The sequence below is a fragment of the Narcine bancroftii genome, chromosome 14, assembly GCF_036971445.1.
Source record: "Narcine bancroftii isolate sNarBan1 chromosome 14, sNarBan1.hap1, whole genome shotgun sequence".
Taxonomy (NCBI): domain Eukaryota; kingdom Metazoa; phylum Chordata; class Chondrichthyes; order Torpediniformes; family Narcinidae; genus Narcine; species Narcine bancroftii.
The window spans coordinates 25,396,122-25,416,298 of record NC_091482.1 but is presented as its reverse complement, the minus strand read 5'-3'; the positions used below and the strand labels follow the sequence as shown (position 1 = coordinate 25,416,298).

The 20,177-nt window shown below is 40.4% G+C and overlaps 1 protein-coding gene across 9 annotated transcripts in view; it reads right to left on the bottom strand.

Moving 5' to 3' along the window:
• The window catches only part of LOC138749824 (E3 ubiquitin-protein ligase RNF43), a 208,494-nt gene that overhangs the window by 92,395 nt on the left and 95,922 nt on the right, over positions 1 to 20,177 (bottom strand). For 4 of the 9 annotated variants that reach the window (XM_069911733.1, XM_069911735.1, XM_069911736.1 and 1 more), the window contains one exon: positions 19,183 to 19,248. The exons of 4 other annotated variants lie outside the window; for them this stretch is intronic. In XM_069911733.1, coding sequence (XP_069767834.1) covers positions 19,183 to 19,248 — 66 coding nt within the window. One more of the 9 variants, XM_069911738.1, reaches the window with a different exon arrangement.

Here is a 20,177-nt window from a genome sequence, read left to right as displayed (position 1 = left end):
CCTTTGAAGAAGACCGCAGAGCCCACCTCACTGACAAAAGGCAAAGGAGGAAAAACCCAACACCCAACCCCAGCCAACCAATTTTCCCCTGCAACCGCTGCAACCGTGTCTGCCTGTCCCGCATCGGACTTGTCAGCCACAAACGAGCCTGCAGCTGACGTGGACATTTACCCCCTCCATAAATCTTCGTCCGCGAAGCCAAGCCAAAGAATATGAGTACAAAGAATAAGTTTGAAAAACCACTACTCTAAACCTTTCCTATCCAATGTATCTGACCACATGTCTTTGAAATGATGTACCTGCCTCTTCCAGCAACCTCCTCTGGCAGCTCATCCCACATACCCATCACACACTGTGTGAAAATGTTGACCTTCAAGTCCCCTTTCAATCTTTTCCCTCTTACGTTCATGTTGTTGAAGGTGGTAGAAATGACAACAGATGGTGTGCTGAAGTGAGCAGCTGGAGCCTGGCTGAAACCGCTCTCACAATGAACTTCTCCGTTAAGCATTTCCCGGACCCACAAGTTTGACACATGGATTGGAAGAGTTAAACTGACCTCATTTCACTGGGAGAGAGATTTTAGCTAGGGACCTGCTACTTCCACCCGCTTTGGATTTTTCCCTGGAAAATACAAATGCAGACCTTGATAGAAACAGGCTTAATAGGGCAGCACAGTTGGCGTAGTGGTCAGCGTAACACCTTTACAGCACCAGTGATCGGGACCATATCTGGGTTCAAATCCCACGCTGTTAAGAGTTTGTGCATCTCTCCGTGTCTGCGGGGTTTTCTCTGGGGGCTCCAGTTTCCTCCCACCGTTCAAAACATACCGGGAGTGTAGGTTAATGGGTGTAAATTGGGCGGTAAGGACTTGTAGGCCAAAATGGCCTGTTACTGTGCTATGTGTCTAAATTTTTATGAAGTAATTATAATCTATTCTGTCCCATGTGAAAAATAAGTATCAGAATGTTCCTAGCACTTATGGGTTTTTATCTCTGCAAGTCTACTGTCAGGGAGAATGAGGACAAAACCATGTGAGGAAAATAACCAACAAGTTATACCAACTATTGTAACAAGACTCCATTGGGTAATGTTACATTTGTTAATCAAAACTCATTCACATCTAGAAATACTTTAATTATATACAATAGGCCTCTGTGTCAAAGTTTTATGGGTTATAAGAAATATGACATTGTTCACCCATCACCTACTAACCCAGAAAAATGAAGCAGCGAGAGATGCAAGTGCTTTACAGAGCCTGAAGTTATGAACATCACATATTACACAATGCTCTTTAAGAAACTGCATCATTTTTCTGGCTCCTGCAAGATACAGTGGCAATGATCTTATCTTTTGCTCAGTACATCTTCAGTAGCTCAGAAAATGTTCAGTTTATACTGTGGAGAAATTATTCTAGAAAATAATCAAAATGCCAAGCTAAAACGTACGAACAATCTGCTACATTGCAACCATGGGCATAACAACCTATCGTACCTAGCAAATGGTCCAGCAGCTGAAGGAGCCATACAAGCTGCGTGCAGCCTGTTGGCAACGTGTGGTCGAAGGACTTGCACAGGCTGCTGGAGACTGGCTCATGGGAACCATGTATCGGAACCTGGAATCGAGAGGGTGCTGACGGCAAGAAGGGTCTTCGGAAGGGCTTCTGGTGCTGAAAGCTTCTTGATCTCATCAGGGGTTTGGATCCGGAGCTTGGGTCGCCGATGGATTGAACCTGTGAGGCCGCAGAAGCACTGGAGGATAATCCACGAATCCAGTGCCTGTGAAGGGTCTCTCCTTTGCAGCTTTCTTTTCTTATTGGAGAATTGCAGGCAAGGATCATGGCGCATCTTTGTTTGCCTTTACAACAGGCAGGAGTTGAAGTACATTGTGTATGTAATGTTTGAATTATTATATGACAATAAAAGGAAACTTGGTGACCTACTAAGAAATTATCTTTATGATTCCATTTTACAACACTATAACATTTTTATGATATCAAAACCATCAGTGATTCACTCGACTGTAAAATGTAGAAAACGATGAACAATAAATCATATAATAACACTACCAAACACCTTGGGCAATAAAGTCTCCTTGAGTAGGGAACATATGCATAAATGCACTGCTCCACAGTGCATTTCCCTTGACACAAGTTCAATGTTGCCCATTTAATCCCATTATCAGATCAGAAAACATTTCTTCATTCCAATCCAATGGAAATGAAGGCTAAAGTTCAAGGCACGCTTTTGTCACCTGCTCCTCACATTAAATTCCAATAAGGACAGCCATCCCCTGCAGAAAACACCCACAAAGCAAAATTTCATTAGGATTCCACAGTAGAGATCCAATGCAACACATTTTTCTGTCTTCTATAAGAACACAAGAATTGTCATGGAATATGCCACCTGGCCATTCCTCTTCCTCCCCCAGAACAACCATGAAATTCTGTGTTTCGCTGCAGCGTTGTAGTGCAGACATTCATATTGTGAACCATCTTACAACATTAATATATAAAAAAATAAAAATAGTGGTGCATGATAAGTAAGACAGTGCCTTTGGTTCATTGATTATTCAGGAATCTGATGGCAGCGGGGAAGAAGCTGTCCTTGTGCCGTTGAGTGCTCGCCTTTAGGCTCCTGTACCTCCTTCCTGAACAAAGAGGGCATGTCCTGGATGGTAGGGGTCTTTGAGGATAGAGGCTGCTTTTTAAGATGCTGCCTCATGTTGATGCCCTCGATGGAGTGAAGTCTGGTGCCGAATTAACAACCCTCTGTGGGTTTTTTTTTTGTCCTGAGATTTGGCACCTCCATACCAGACAGTGATGCAACCAGCCAGAATGCTTTCCACGGTACACCTGTAGAAGTTCACAAGAGTCTCCGGTGACATATCGAACTGCCTCAGACACCTCAAAGTATAATGGCTAGTGAACCTTCTTCGTGATCGCAGCAACATGGAGGCTCCAGGACGATCCTCATTTAGCCCATTTAATGCCATTACCAGATCATATAACCACTTACAGCACAGAACAGGCCAGTTTGGCCCTACTAGTCCATGCCGTAACAAATCCCCACCCTCCTAGTCCCACTGACCAGCACCCGGTCCATACCCCTCCAGTCCTCTCCTATCCATGTAACTATCCAGTCTTTCCTTAAATGTAACCAATGATCCTGCCTCGACCACGTCTGTCGGAAGCTCATTCCACATTCCTACCACCCTTTGCGTAAAGAAATTTCCCCTCATGTTCCCCTTATAATTTTCCCCCTTCAATCTTAAACCATGCCCTCTTTTTTGAATCTCCCCCACTCTTAATTGAAAAAGCCTATCCATGTTTACTCTGTCTGTCCCTTTTAAAATCTTAAACACCTCTATCAAGTCCCCTCTCAATCTTCTATGCTCCAGAGAAAAAAGCTTTAGTCTGCACCACCTTTCCCTGTAACTCAAACCTTGAAATCCTGTCAACATTCTTGTGAATCTTCTCTGTACTCTCTCTATTTTGTTTATATCTTTCCTATAATTTGGTGACCAAAACTGTACACAGAACTCCAAATTTAGCCTCACCAATGCCTTGTACAATTTCATCATAACCTCCCTACTCTTGAATTCAATACTCCGATTTATGAAGGCCAACATTCCAAATGCCGCCTTCACCACACCATCTACCTGAGTATCAGCCTTGAGGGTACTATTTACCATCACTCCTAAATCCCTTTGTTGCTCTGCACATCTCAATAGCCTACCATTTAATGCATATGACCTATTTAGATTTGCCTTTCCAAAATGTAACACCACACACTTGTCTGTATTAAATTCCATCAGCCATTTCTTAGCCCACACCTCCAGCCTTCTTAAATCACCTTTTAATCTATGGTAATCTTCCTCACTGTCCACAACACCACCAATCTTTGTATCATCCACAAACTTGCTTATCCAATTCTCCACCCCTGCTTCCAGATTGTTAATATATATAACAAACAATAGTGGACCGAGGACCGATCCCTGAGGAACTCCACTAGTCACCAGCGTCCAATTGGACAAACAATTTTCTACCACTACTCTCTGATACCTCCCATCCAACCATTGCTGAATCCATTTCACTACCTCCTTATTTATACCTAATGCCTCCACCTTTTTTCCTAACCTCCTGTGGGGAATTTTGTCAAAAACGTTTGTCAGAAAACGTTTCTTAGGAATTTGAAGTTCTTGACCCTCTCCACTACTGAGCCATCGATGAGGACTGGGTCATGTTCCCCTGACTCACTCCTGAAGTCCACAATCATCTCCTTGATTTTGCTAAGGTTGAGCTCAAGGTTTTTAATGTAACATATCCAGATATCCATATCAAGTGATTGGGCCTCTACAATCTTCTGAGATACAGGATTTACCACACTACGTGAAGAAACTTCTCCACCTCTCAGTCCTCAATATTCCATTTCAAAATTGTTCTAGACTGGTGAAACACAGGATTCTGCTGACACCGGTTGTTAAGTGAAAAAACATACAAATGCTGGAGAAATTCAGCAGGTCAAACAGTGCCTTTATGTAGCAAAGGAAAAAATACATCACCATCATTTCGGGCTTGAGCCCTTCATCGACTCTTCAGTCAGGGATAACAACTCTTCACTAACCCTGCTGAACTCGAAGTTTTTCAACCAAGAAATATCAATCTCCTCTTGCAGAAAAAACAAGCTTACTCTACTCAATTTTGCCTCATCCATCATCCTAGAACCAGTCCTGTGAATCTTTTATGTATTCTGTCACTGGCAAGCACACCATGCAATACACCAAGTTTGGTCTTATCAAGACCTACAAGGCCTACACATTTTCAGTAAAAGATGCCATTATAATTGCAGCGTTGTAATTGGCTATGTCATGGGAACAATAATGCCCATTGTTCAATGGGAGAATAACCCAGGAGGTCTTGGTAAAATAAACCAGATCAGTTCCAATAAAAGGTTCCTACATGGTTAGAATGCTGACCAGTGCATTGTGGATGACTTTATGCAGAAACAGTGAAGCTGTAAAAACTTGGGCCTCAGAAATTGTCAGTGAACAGTTCAAGTTGCATTGAAAGTAGTGATTCGGGTTCAGAACACTTAGAGTTCGTTCTGACAGGAAACCACAGAGATCCAAAATTCAAGTGGACAAGTGCTATACTGGAGTCATGGAGTCATACAGTAGAGAAACCACGTCCATGCCAACCTCTGTGCCCACCTTCGCTAATCCTCATTGTCATAGAGTCATGAAGCCATATGGCATAGAAGAGGCCCTTTGGCCCAACTCATCCATGTTGCCATTCTCTTCAAGTCCCATTTGCTGACAATTAATCTAGGTCCTTCTAAACCCTTCCTATCCATATAATGCAGTGGTTTTCAATCTTTTTCTTTCCACTCACCAACCACTTCAAGTAATCCCTGTGACACAGGGTGCTCTGTGATTAGAAAGGAATTACTTTTTAAGGTGGTAGACGAGCATGAAGAAAAAGATTGAAAACCTCTGTTTTAATTGTACTTAGTTGACTCGTTATGTGCACGGTTACATAACTCCAAAGGAAATGGGCCAATGACAATTTTTCTCAAGCAAAAAAACAATTGGGTCTAGAGCAGTGGTTCTCAACCTTTTATCCCCCCCAACTCACATACCGCCTTAAGTAATCCCTTACTAATCAGAGCTCCGATGGTATAGGGATTACTTAAGGTGGTCTGCGTGGAAAGAATAAGTTTGAAAATGACTGATGTAATCTATTCAAATGTCTTTAGACAACTGTAATTGTACCCACTTCTTTAGTTTCCTTTGGCAGCTTGCTGCAGATACATATTACCCTCCAAGTAAAACAAAACAATGGACCCTCATATCTCCCTTAAATATCTCCTCTCTCACTGAAAACTTCTCTCTAGTTCTAGAATCATCTTCCTGGGAGAGAGACTGTTTATTCACATTATCCATGGCACTCATGATTTTATAACTAGCCTCCTACATTCCAGGGAATAAAACCCCAGCCGATGTAACCTCTCCTTATTGCTCAAGCCCTCCAGTCCTGGCAACATTCTAGCAAATCTCCTCTGCACCCCAACTAATTTATTTAAATCCTTCCTATAAATGGGTGACGAGAGCTAAGCACAGTAAACAAACGTGGCATCACCAATGCTCTGTTCAGCTACATCATAAGTTCTTAACTTCTCTCCTCAATAGAGGCAAGAATGCCAATGCCTTCTTCACCACTCCATCCATCTGAGCCTCCACTTGCATAGAAAAATGCTCCTGTACCCCAGAGCCTCTGTTCTACAACCCCCCAAGGCTCTGCCACTTGCCAAGTTTTATCCTGATTTGACTTACCAATGAGCAACATCTCACGCTTGTCAGAGTTAAATTTCATTTGCCATTCCTTGGCCCACCTCCTTAACCAATCGAGATCCTGCTGTAAACTTGGCTTTCCTTCCTCACCAAAGTGAAACACAAAACTCTGCCAGATGCTGGGAGGTAAAGGTATATCAAAGTTTTGGGCTTGAACCCTTTGTCAAGTTATCATCAGGTATCCTTCCTCACTTCCCATTTCTGGAGATGTTAGACTCAATGTTGAATGCGGGTGGCAACAGACTTATCTGAAGGCAAATTGGAGTCAGGCGACTCAAGCAATTGGAGTTGAAAAGCTCAGATCAGCAGGAAGCTGATTGGCCAGTAGAGATCAAGTGATCCAGGGAACTTGTGACACAGGATGGTATTAATTCACTTCAACTCAGCAATCTAGGGAAATGGTACTATTGACTGGAGTTTTACATAGCAGTGAGTAGAAAATTTACAACTAATTAGGTTTTTTTTCTCTACAGGTTCAGCATTGAAGAATAGATTGAATACTTCAGCTCCTGCTGGTGCAGAAGTGAACAGAAAAGTGTATTTGGAATAAAACTCTGGCTTCTTACCCAGCTCCCTTATAAAACCACTGGTTTATTTACAGAGCTTGAGAGTCACAACATCTACCTGGGCAAAGAAATCAGTCAACTTGAATGCCAACCAGGAAATATTGTTCAGATTAAGTATCGTCCTTCAGAAGTAATTGTCCACCATTAGCATAACTGAAAACATTAGCAGCCTTAAAACTGCAGAATTATCAGCCCCTGGTCTCTAGCTCCATCCCACCCTCCTCTCCAAATGACTCAACTTTCTCTCTTTATCCATTTCTACTCATTGTTCACTACTGCCTAACACTCTCCTTTCAACCCCTCTATTTGGCTTCCCACTCTCACTCCTCACCTCGGTTCCATATTGCTGGCACCTGCCTCGTCTATTCCCCTAATCGCTTTATACTGTTGAATACCCTCCACTTTCCCAGCACTGACAGGTCTTGACAGTCCTGGTGAGTTCCTCCAGCAGTTTGTCCATTGTTGCAGACAGCATCATCTGCTGTTCTGGTATCTCCATGTAATGGTCGGTACGACCCTTGCTTTGGGCAATATCTTTCCTCTCTGATATTAGAAATATCTGTCAGATTGGTGACTGAGCAGGAGTGGAATTTTTACTAATACTTGAAAGGTTTCAATAAAAGCAATTAGATAACGGAACAAGGGTCCGAGATTTCTGTTTGGGGATTAACAACATTCATTCAAGATCAGACACGTGGTGATACCAGGATCCAGTTATTAGATCGGCTAACTCTCTTTTCAAATGCTTTGCTCACATGGTTCAACAGATGAACTTGCACTTGGTCCTGTGAACAGTAGGATTCTACATAAATGTGGAAATGGGGGCAACATACTTCTTTCAACATTAACAGCACCAGGGGACTTGCTCTATATGCTGCTATCAAACATGCTCAATGGCTAGGAAATGCAGAGCCAGAGAGAAAAATTCCATCCACCCTCAATACTAACTACCAAACAACATGATATCGCAAGATCATTGCACTAATTAACCATCAGGATTTAAGACTTCATTGCAATCTACTCTCGTGGGAAGTAAATCTTGTTTTCTATTCTCACTGCAAGGTATTCAAAGCCACAATTCAGAAATCTGATCAAAGTAACAGCAGACCACTGCCCATAATTCAACACATTGTCCTTTCATGAGCCATTTTGGTTGCTGGGTGTGTGACAGTGTATGGATTTGTTTTTGGGAGATAAATTGGGGCAGGTCTGTTAGTGTAGGTCACATACAAACATTTTAAAACAGATTTTATTTAAAATACTGGAGCTCTGCTAATGCTAGCCATGTCAGCCCCAGAGCCTTTGGAGAATCTTTGGAGAGTGCCCAAGAGACTTCACTAATGGATTGTTGTTTACAAAAAGGCAAAAGATGAAAGAGCCACATTCTGTCTGATGGGGAACTTGCTGTTCTAAGAGGGTCATGTAGTTTTGCAAGCAGAGAGTCAAACAGGTTGAGAGAGAGAGAGAGAAGAGAGAGAGAGAGAGAGAGAGAGAGAGAGAGAGAGAGAGAGAGAGATCAGTTCTACAGTGAGCAGCAGCAACTGGAACTGGAACAGGACAAGCTGGTAACCTTGTGGAAAACCCCATTTGGAAGACGGCTTGTGAGTGCTTGGTTCAGCCTTGTGGTTCATGCAAGAGGAGAGGACTGGCTGTTTACTGATTCACTTGGAATAAGGGAAACAGAAAGGAACTCTGTGGTGACCTGAAAGAAAGAGGTCATCTTCTGGAGAACCCTGATGGGGCAAGTTTCTTCGGCAAGACACTGAAGTGGCTGGTTACAAGAAATCAGTTGTAGGTGTCCAGTGAACAACAAATCTCTCTCTGAAAACAGTCATGAACCTTCCTGAGTGATAACCATTTACCTTTCAAGCACCAAAGTCTGGTGAACTGTATAAATGTTGAATTCTGTGCAAAGAATAAGAATTGCCTGCAACCAGTGAACTTGGAGGAATGAGAAGTGAGATTGGACTGTGAACCAAAGAACTTTTCTGAACTTACACACACATTACATACACGTGCACTTAAAATTAGAAGGGGGTTAAGTTAGATTAGTTAAGTAAATAGTGATAAGTTAAAGTGTGATTCTGTTTTCATGTTTAAAGATAATTAAAAGCAACTTTTGTTTAAGTAGCCATTTGTTTCGGTGAATATCTATTGCTGCTGGGTTTTGGGGTCCTCTGGGGCTCATAACAGGCGCCATGACCGAAAATTTTATTCAGGCCGACTGGGTAGACAGAAAAATTCAGAAAAGCAGTAGCTGTTTTGCTCTGCTTTACCCAACCTGTACATCACTAGGCAGAACAAAACAGGTTCTATCTGCTGATGTACCCAGCACTGATCCCCACTCTACAGCATGGGATAAAAACATCTTGGTCTTGGGTTATCTTCCATTTTGTTGTGCCTGCTACACGACAAACTGGCCCTTTCTTGACAAGTTCTTTTATGTTCAGGTATAAATAGCATATGCTAGCACCTATAGCAAAAGATCAAATTTATTCACACTGTACAGGCAACAATATCATATTACCTCCAGAATTTTGATCTTGCTTGGGAATTTTCTCACTGCTTCAGCTATAACTTCTCTCAATCAATTTTATTTGTAAAAAGTAGATTAACCGGTTATTCATTTCCCTGCTTGAGGTGAATGGCAGAACATTAACTACATCTACAAAATAAACATCATAGCATTTCAAAGGGAAGTTTTTGCATGAACCACAAAAATTAAAATTTTATATACAAGAAAGCTTTCTATTCAATATGTTTTTTAAAATATCATATTTATTAACACTTCTTCATGCTTTCCTTTTCAGTGATCACTGCAATTAGTTACTATTTTCATGCAAGTAGGGGAAAGAAATACTAAAAATATCAACACACAAGGCTTGCATACATCAATGCCCATCTAGAGAAGGACATTGGAAAGCATAAATGGCTTTCATCTGCAAACACTTTCTTAATCCTAGCAATATTAACATCCTTTCTGTAAGGTTGATACAAATTATTATTCAGCAATCTTGAAGCCACTCTACAGAGTTTAGGCTACTGAAAGCATAATATAGTTTTAGATTTGGTGCAATTAATGACCCTTGTGTAAATTTCTGCTCCAACTCATTTTCATCAATCGTGTAGCGGTTGGTGCAATGCTGTTACAGCGCCAGAAACCAGGATTCAAATCGGTGCAGTCTGTAAGGAGTTCACGCATCTCCCCATGCCTGCCTGGGTTTCGTCTGGGTGCTTCAGTTTCCCGGGGCGGAGGGATTTGTAGGTCAATAGCAATCAAAAGGGCCTGTTACTGTGCTGTAGGTCTAATTTAAATTTACAATTTAAAATGAAATGCTGCAGTGTCGTTTGACAGTGTTTTAAAATGCACTTTTTTTTATTGTAAAGAGGAATTTATGTAGTAAACATGGAAGGATGAGTCATTAATAAATATGGATAAAAAGCATTCATGGTAGAGTATTCTAAATAATGTCAATCATTTTTAAGTAATCCAATTTTAAGATGCTGAAAATGTAAGATGCATTTTCCAGTTAGTCTGGAGAACAAAAGTCAGTTCCTTAATAAACATTTTTTAAAAAGTTAAATATAGATTTTTCCCAAAAGATCAAACTTCAAAAGCCTATAAAGAGACATAATTAAATAGAAAATCCCAAGGGGATTCAATCACCTGGGTGTGAGAGATCAGAGTTGTGGGTGGGGACTGCCTCTGAGGCAAAATTTTTTAAATAGATGCAAGTCTCTTTACTGCTTGAGGCACTAAATACAATTTATATTCAACATTGTAAAATATTTTACTCCAATTATGTTAATTTTGAATGAAATTGACAAAAATGAAAAACACATTTGAAAAGTAGCTCCGTGTGCCCTTTGCTCATAGAGGGTCACTGCTCGCCCTCGTATTGAAGCTGAAGATGTGGCTGTTCTAGGCTGAGCTTGCAGATTTTACAAAGATAAAACAAGAAGAGTTCGTGTCTATGTGTCTGTGGTGGGGAATTTAAGTGAAAAGGTAATCACAAAATTACTTTAAATAACCAGACCCTGTTGATTCCTGCTGCTTCATCCAATATCCATGTTCTGTTCCATTTGGGAAGAAGACATCATATCAGGAGACCTCAAGAATCATGCAAGGTTTAAGCCGGAAAATGTTGTTTATGAATTCCATGAGTGTCTCCTAGTAACAGCCAACTTCAAGGTGGTGGGTAGCTTTTACATGTTTAAGATAAACATTCAGTTTTGAGATTTCCTTTGTTCTATGACTAAAGAAATGGAGACAGTCTAAATAATTCTTTTGACTATTTTATTTACCATTTATAATCATCATTTTAAATATTGTTTTAATTGTTTTATTGACCATTATAAGGTTTTAATGAACTGAAAAAACTCAATGCAACTTTAGTATGGACTTTTCATTGAACGAGTCAAAAACAATGGTGCTCAAATCTTTCAAAGCGATTATAAAGGAAGATGATCACAATATTTAGTCAAAATAATTTGGATTATTGACTCGTTAGTCATAAAATGGACTATTGACTTATTAGTCGTTAGAACACAGAATTGAAGACCTAGAAAGATGGAAATTGGATTCGGAAGAGAAGACGGGATCGACTGGGCTCTGTTTAGAGCAGATCAATAAAGGAAGCATAAAATCAACAGCACCAAGCCCATTGAAGAAGCGGTAAGCCGCCTTAGAGGTTCCTTCTGAGAAATTGCTGCTTGTCCAAAGAGGACTGTTTTGGAGAGATTGTTGCATTCAGACACCAAACACGCACAACAATCAACTGAATGGATAAGACTGCAGCTGAGGCACCTAAGGAGCTATGTGTCAAGAAGATGAAGGTAACAGAACTTATAGAAGAATTGCAAAGCCTCAGTATTGACAAAGCTTGGCCCAGGAAGAACCACATTATTTTTCACTGTGGGGCTAATGAATAAAGCTTAATCAAAGATTCTATTGAGAACTATAGGTCAAGTTAAACATATTGAAACCAACGTGGGTTTGAGCCTACAGTTCATTGGATAACAATGATTTTTGTGAACTTCCAGGCATATACACTCAGAAGACTATGCCTGGGCATAAAGGAAACATCCCACATCAAAACAATACTGAACCGTGGACACATTTGAAAAATATTCATTTATACGATATCAACAAGATTGCATTGCTGATGGGTTCAAATGTACCAAATGCTCTAGAACCACAAGATATGGTAAGGAGTGAGGGAGATGAACCTTACGCTGTCGGAACTATGTTTGGTTGGATGATTAATGGATGATTAGGAGAAAGAAGAGGTTCAAAAATCAATTGGCTTTCAGTTTCAATAAGATATCGAATATGAAGCTGTGGAAGCAACAGTTCAAGAATGATTTTCCTGAGTGCATCAGGGACGACCAAGAACATTCAAAGGAAGACCAGCAGATCTTGGAATCAAGTGTCAAAATCTGCCTAGCAGGTTAAAGACCATTGGATTACCTTTGGGGGAAAAAAGGGAAATACCATATATTTCAGCATTTGTGTCAACCCCCATTTTTCGGGCTGTCCAGGCCTCCCAGGAACAACCCAAAATTTCTTCCCAGGAACAATCCCAATTGCAAACAAGGCTGTCAATTAAGTAAAAAAAAAACCTTGGCCTACTGGGCAGGAGGAGCGACTGCCCAGAGCTGGAATGATGACATTGTGCTCCTGGCAGTAGCAGAAACCTCGGTCTACAGGCACCAGCGGCGATGGCCCACAGACCTGGAGCATTGACATAGTGGTCCCAGCATGAGTAGGAACCTTGGCCTATCAGGCTGGAGTGGTGACTCCAGGGTCCCAGGTAGGGGCAGTTGTGGTGGTGCCCAGAGGTGGGAAGGCGTCGGGGAGTGGCAGCACTGGTGGTGCTTCCAGTATCGATTTAGATGCCAAATTGACATCAATTTCTTTTTCCAATAAATTTAAGGTCTCAAAAGTATATCCAGTGTATAAATTGCCCCCCCCCCACCGAAACTTTGAGAAAGTCTTTAGGGTCTTCCGACTTCGTTTGTATGTCAAAATATACGGTATGTATGCCTGATAATAGAAGTGTTATTGAGATCAAATAGAAGATTCAGGAAAGATTCTTCCTTTCATTCAGACTACATCATATGCATGTCCGATATGATCTCCAAAGGATATGTAAAGAAAGTACCAGATAATATTTGGGAATGTAGTGATGGCAAAAATAATGGTACTTACCACACCATGGGGTTTGCATCCACAGAAGGAAAAACTTTGTGCAGCATTTGATTGTAGAGAAGCCTTTCAGGGAGTCTCACTAAATTCTCAACTCTTACAGGGTCCTGATTTGACCAGTACCGTAAAGAACCTATAGTTATCACTGCAGACATTGAAGGAAATGTTCCATCAGATGAAAGAACCAAATGAAGACCATGACTTGTTACAATTCCTTTGGTGGCCTGGAGACTACAGTCAGGACATGATGGAATGGAGAATGACAGGGCATCTATTTGGAACGACTTCATCATCAGGCTGTGCGAATTTTGCCCTTAGAAATTTTGCTGAGGGCAATATGGAGCAATTTAGATTAGCTATCAATAAGCTATAAATAAACACTATCAGGATTAACCTATGTGGATGACTGTCTCACTTCTGCAACTACAGTAAAAGCAGCAATTTTTTTTAAATGAGTTAAAGGCAATCTGTTTGAAAGGAGGCTTTTTGCTTCCAAATGGTCAAGTAATAGTCACTAAGTATTGACTGCCATACCTGAAAAAGAGAGGGCAAATAAAGAATTTGGGCATAGATCATGGCAACCTTCCTGTTGAAAGGGTGTTAGGAGTACAATGATGTGTTCAGTGTGATGTTTTTAAGTTCAAAATAATTTTGAAGGACCAGCCTCTCAAAAGAAGGGGAATTCTATCAACAGTTAGTTCGATATATGATCCTCTAGGAATATTGGCACCAGTCATCCTGACTGCCAAGAAGATTCTGCAAGATGTGTGCAGGAAGAAGATTGGTTGGGATGAAGTAATTAGTTGAAGCTGAATTAAAATCTCAAATTTGAAGATAAATTCAAATTCACCTCAATTATTAAGGGCCAGATTAACAGTAGGGATCTACTAGAGAAAAGAGAATGATGTATGAAGAGATTATATGAAGGATATACATTACTGGGTTAAATAATTAAACAGGAAAATTTGCAGATGCTGGGATTGCTGCGGAACACGCAAAAATGCTAGAGAAACTTAGCAGGTCACGCAACATCTGTAGCTGGTAAAGGGTAACCAACACTCTCAACTAGAGTTCTTATTAAAATATTTTTATTAATTTGATAGAGAGAATTACATGTATATATTGTTTAGATGTTAATTATATATCTTTTCTATAATGCACGAAAAGTGAAAAACCATGAGAATTTCACCTCCTATTCCAATACTGAGATCTATTCTACAACTAGAAGAGATATATAACAAAAATAAAAACAAAAGATTTAAAAAAAAACTAAACAGTCAGCAAATAAATTGTAAAGAATCGGGTATTGCCTCTCGGACATCGGATAGAAAACCCCGAGAGTACCTCTGCCTAAGTAATCAAATTATGATCATAGTCCATGAATGGGCCCCGTATCTTGTCAAATTCAACCTTGGTCTCTTCAACATTAGATCTAATTTTCTCCAAAGTCAAGCAAGGCATAACATCCTGACCCTATTGCATGTGAGTCGGTCGGTGCTCTGCTGTCTTTCCATCTGAACAGAATTGCTCGTCTGGCCATCAATGAAGTAAAAGCTACTTTTTTTTTAGTCAAATTCAAGGAAATCCTCTCTTCTAAAGAAGAACCAAGTAAAGCAATAAAAGGCTCTAATTTAATCCTAAGGATCTGTGATAGAGCTTTAAAGAATTGTTCCCAATAATCTTGTAGTTTGGACACTCCCAGAACAGAGGGATCAGAGAGACCTCAAAAATTTTACATTTGTCACATTGTGGACCAGACACAGCCTTAAAGGCTGCAGTGAAGAATTCAAAGTAAACCAGTTGTGTTACTCGAGCTCTCAGCCTGTTGTCTCAGTCTTTTCACTGCGCTCGCGCACAACTCGCTTCAACAGAGTGAATCAACATCAGGATGAAAACGAGATAATACTACTTTGAACATATGTATTCTGGATTATTGCCAATCATTCTAAATTGATGAAAGGATGCAAGATTGTATTAAATAATGTCATGCACAGAATTAAGTATTATTAATCAGATCAAGCATTTATCCCAATTTTCATCTGAAATTGATATATCTTGAATTTTTTGTCAAGGGATGCAACAGTTCATTTCAATGGGCTCAATAGTGCCCACCTTTTCTCAAAAGGTTGCAAAATTTAAACTTTGAGAAGTAGCAAATAGTTTTGGATTAATTAAAGTTTTGAGAGGAACTCAGCAGTTCAGGGAGCATTTTTGGAGGATGAGGGGTGGTTGATATTTCTGGTCAAGACACGAGACTAATTACATGAGCCATGGTTCAGAAGGCTGCAGGTTCAAGAGCTCATTTAGCTCTTGGAAAAGAATGCAGGACATTAACTTCAAACAGCAGCAGAGATCCACACTTCAGATGCTTATCCTTGAGCAGTATCCATGAATCATATCAATTGGTAATTTTAGCATTGCTTTGGGAACTTGCTATGCACAAAATGAGTGTTTTTCATCTGAAATTACAATAATTCCACATCCATTATTTAATTGGTTGGAAAGCCCTTCAGGACATCTTGCATCCTTTCATCAATTTAGAATGATTGGCAATAATCCAGAATGACACTCAGAAGCCAGAGGGAGGCCAATTAAAAAAAAAAATCAGTGTAAAATGGAAATAGAACACAAAAGTCTGCAGACACCATGGTTGAAGTAAAAACACATTGCTGGAGAAACTCAGCGGATCAAACAAAGGCAAAAGGTACACAAACTTTTCGAGCTTGAGCCCTTAATCAAGAAATGATGATCAAGGTATGAAAATATTCCTCATCATCTTTGGCCTCACCATCATTTGTCCAAAACCTCACTGTCAAGATGCTTGATAACTTAGGGGCAATAGCAATCGAGGTTAACAGGAATCTCCTAGAAAGAACTGCTGTTCATCAGAATTTGGAATGGGAACAGTTCATCCTCAATCCTGAGAGAGTGAATGCAATCTCTCAGTTCATTGATTTAATGTTTTAATGCCCCCTATTAACATATTATAAGACTACATAAAATGCAAATTTAAATGCGTCTTGAAATACTGCATTGAGAGGATAGGTTTTAAAAAAAATACTGTTGCACACATCTGAAAAGGAACAGGACACCTTTACAAGCCACCAGTTTCCTCATCCAAAAATTCACAGGGTCACTTCTTTCTGGAATGGGGCATCATCATCTTGTGAAGGCGAGTATGGCACATGACAGGGCTGTGAATTCCAATTCAATGAGAACAGAATATTGATCAGTTTCAAGTACCATACATTTTGGCGTACAAGTAGAGTCATAAAACCCTCAAAATCTCTCTCTCAAGAAAAAAATGGGGGCTGACTTGCAAGCCAGATATTCTTTTGAGACAAATTCAGCTAAAAAAACACAGCCGTATGCCGATTCGGCATGCAAGTTGACCCTGGAATCACCTCACACCACCGCTCCCTGACACCTCCCCACCACTGGGAGCCACCATAACCCGCCCAGGCATTCTATAATTGTAGAGTCTGAGGTTGCCGCTCCTACCCAGCACCGTTTGGCATCTTGCCGGCAGAACCTAAGGTTTTTTTAAAATTTTTTTAAAATAAAAACTTGCTTTGCTAAATTTACAGCTTTGTTACTTGGTAATTGGGGTGAAACAAATTTTGGTTGTTGCTGGGAGGCTCGGACAGCCCAAAAATTGGGAGTCAACATACACCGGATATATAATAAAACCATTGAAATGAGGCTGAAAAAAGGTGGGGGGGGGGGGGGGGGGGTGGGTCGATTTATCTGCCAGTTGGCTCATATGCTGAAATATACAGTATTGAAGCAAAATGCACGTCTTCTGTAGATGGGAATGAGTGTGTCAATAATTGAATTGTCTATCAATACTACTTAAGTATTGAAGGTCTGGAAGGAAGAACTGCACAGGGAAAATACCATAAAATACGGTTCTAACCATGCACATAATGCTAATTAGCATGTCAGACAGAACGCACTATGCCCACGATTTGATCCGAAGGTTTAAAATATGCTTGATCTTATTTTTTCTTATTATGATCTCACTCCTCTGATTCCCCCATCTCACTTCACCCTTTCCAAACGTTGGCTCTTTTAAGATAACATCCTGGAATTCTTGCCACCTACCACATCCTTGCTGTGAATCTTATCAAATTGCATATGGACTGTGATTTTGGGATTAGTTACCTTCATTTTTCTCTCTGTGTCTGTGAAGCTCTTTGAGGCAATCTCCATGTTGAAGAAACTGCTAATTGCCTTTGTATCCAATTTTACTAAACACTTAAAAATGTAGGGAAATTAAACTATTCAGTAGAATGAGCAAAGTTGAGCCGAAGCAATCTTTGTAGCTTCTATCCTTCACTGCGCATGTGTGATTTGATCCAACCCATTCTGTATCTAACTAAACTTACTGCAAACTGGATCTCTCCTCAAAAGTAAATCTGGTTCCCAGCACAAAGATTCTTTCACTTGGTCACCACCTTTTATTATGTTGCAGGGACCACTTTTTGTTGAAACACTCACAAACAAAGAACCATCAAAAAAGTGGAGGCTTTTGAAAATTAGCTGTTGAGAAACAAAGAAATTAAAAGTGAGTGAAAACACAAAGCTAGAAAAACTCAGTAGATCAAACAATGTCCTTTATACAGTAACAACTCAGATTATCCAAAATTGGATTCTCTGAAATCCTAATTTATCCAAATTATTTTTGGAGCCGAAAAGACTGGGGACTGGCATGAGCGAGGTCTTAGAGGGGAGGTGATCGGTGGCAGCCAACATTTTTTGGGTGAGAATTAAACATTATTTTAATGCCTTCCTTTGTTGTTTAAACATTGATACAAGTGATTTGTTGATGCTACTGGACTGTTTTTAAAAAATGACCAGTTCTCCAAAAAAAAACCATTTATCCAACAATAGGTCAGTCCTGACCATTTTGGATAATCAGAAGTTGTACTATATAGCAAAGGTAAAAGTACATAACTGATGTTTGGGGCTTGAGCCCTTCATCAATGTATGAAAAAAGATCGGCGGGCGTCCTAACAAAAAGGTAGGGGGTGGGGACAATTAAAAATTAGCCAATCTCATTGATTGGATTCTTCCCCCACACCCTCATTCACAAATTAGCCATTCAAGAACAAAGTGTACACACGATTAAACAAAAAGCTAACAAGCTCCAATTATTGGAGGTCACATTAAATTGTTTGCATCCAGAGGGGAACATATTACATTAATGGGCTTTGACCAATGCAACACAAGAGACACTACAGATTTAGAGTGTAGTCAAGTCCAAGTAGACTAATTGGTTCCCACTCCTCCTTGAGATCCGACACTATGGTGATAAAGTAGTCAAAGAATTGCTGGAGGAACTGTATCCATGGGTAGAGATGGTCAGTGATGTTTCGAGTCTGACCCTTTAAGCTACCCAAGAATGCTATTTCCCCTGTTGAATTCCTCCAGTAATTATTTCACTAATCAAGATTCCAGCATCTTCAGGCTTTGTATTTCTCCACTATGATTATAGGTCAGATCTAGTTACTCCATAGTGAGCGACTTACCTCTGATCTTCCACTTTCAGAATATGTATTATAGAAACTCAAAACCAAAAGTAGCCCATATTATTCCATCCACCACCTTAAATGTACATTCCTACCATCTCCTGTACAAATTAATCTGCACTCCATACTATCAACAAAATGTTCTATGGCAACTCACCGAGGTTTCTTGGACCATCTGCCAGACCCATCCTCTCTAACAAAATGTTAATAGCACACAAGAGGTACCTGCAAGTTCTAACCCCAAACTAGCCTACCTTGTGGATGGGTCGAAAATCTGGAACTCCATTGAGAACTGCAAGAGTTTCTTCATCGCAAGGACTGTAGTGGTTCAAGGTCAGAACCAGGTTTATTTTCATGAACACGTGTCATGAATTTTTTTGTTTTGCGGCAGCAGTATGGATCAGAGCAATTTGCAAAAATTACAATAAAATTAACATTGAATAAATGTGAAATTAAAAAAAAATAAAGGCAAAAAAAAAAGAAAATGTGAGGTGGTGTCCATTGGTTCATTGTCTATTCCACACCTCACCATCTCCTTCTCCAGGGCAAGTAGTGATAGGCAACGGATTCCGATGGTCTCACTAACGTTCACATCCTAGAAACAAATAATTTGATATTATAGCGATCCAATTTTTAAAAAATCTGCTATAAAAATGTTATAAAGAATTTAAAGGTATTGGAGAATTTATTAATCATTTTGTTTGCTTTTGTTTTTTAAAAATTCCTTCAAGGCCAAGATATTCCTTCACTGTTTATAGTGCCTGGAATGACACATTACATCCTAGCTGAGGTCAACCATCTTAGATTAATGCACTGTTGGTCTACAATTATAGACAATTCATGTCACAACATTTCTGTGGAAAAAATGTTATTACAGGAGGCAGCTCTGTAGGATCAAAGCTTGAGCCTCACATCTGCAAAGAAATTTCTAATCTCTCAAACCCACACTATTTAAAACTAAATTTTTTCTTCTTTGGCTTGGCTTCGCGGACGAAGATTTATGGAGGGGGTAAAAAGTCCACGTCAGCTGCAGGCTCGTTTGTGGCTGACAAGTCCGATGCGGGACAGGCAGACACGATTGCAGCGGTTGCAGGGGAAAATTGGTTTGTTGGGGTTGGGTGTTGGGTTTTTCCTCCTTTGCCTTTTGTCAGTGAGGTGGGCTCTGCGGTCTTCTTCAAAGGAGGTTGCTGCCCGCCCAACTGTGAGGCGCCAAGATGCACGGTTTGAGGCGTTATCAGCCCACTGGCGGTGGTCAATGTGGCAGGCACCAAGAGATTTCTTTAGGCAGTCCTTGTACCTTTTCTTTGGTGCACCTCTGTCACGGTGGTCAGTGGAGAGCTCGCCATATAACACGATCTTGGGAAGGCGATGGTCCTCCATTCTGGAGACGTGACCCACCCAGCGCAGCTGGATCTTCAGCAGCGTGGACTAAATACATTGTAATTATATACATCACTTACGGATCCTAGAACGCTTCCACCAGCGTTGTCTCCGCTCCATCCTCAACATCCATTGGAGCGCTCA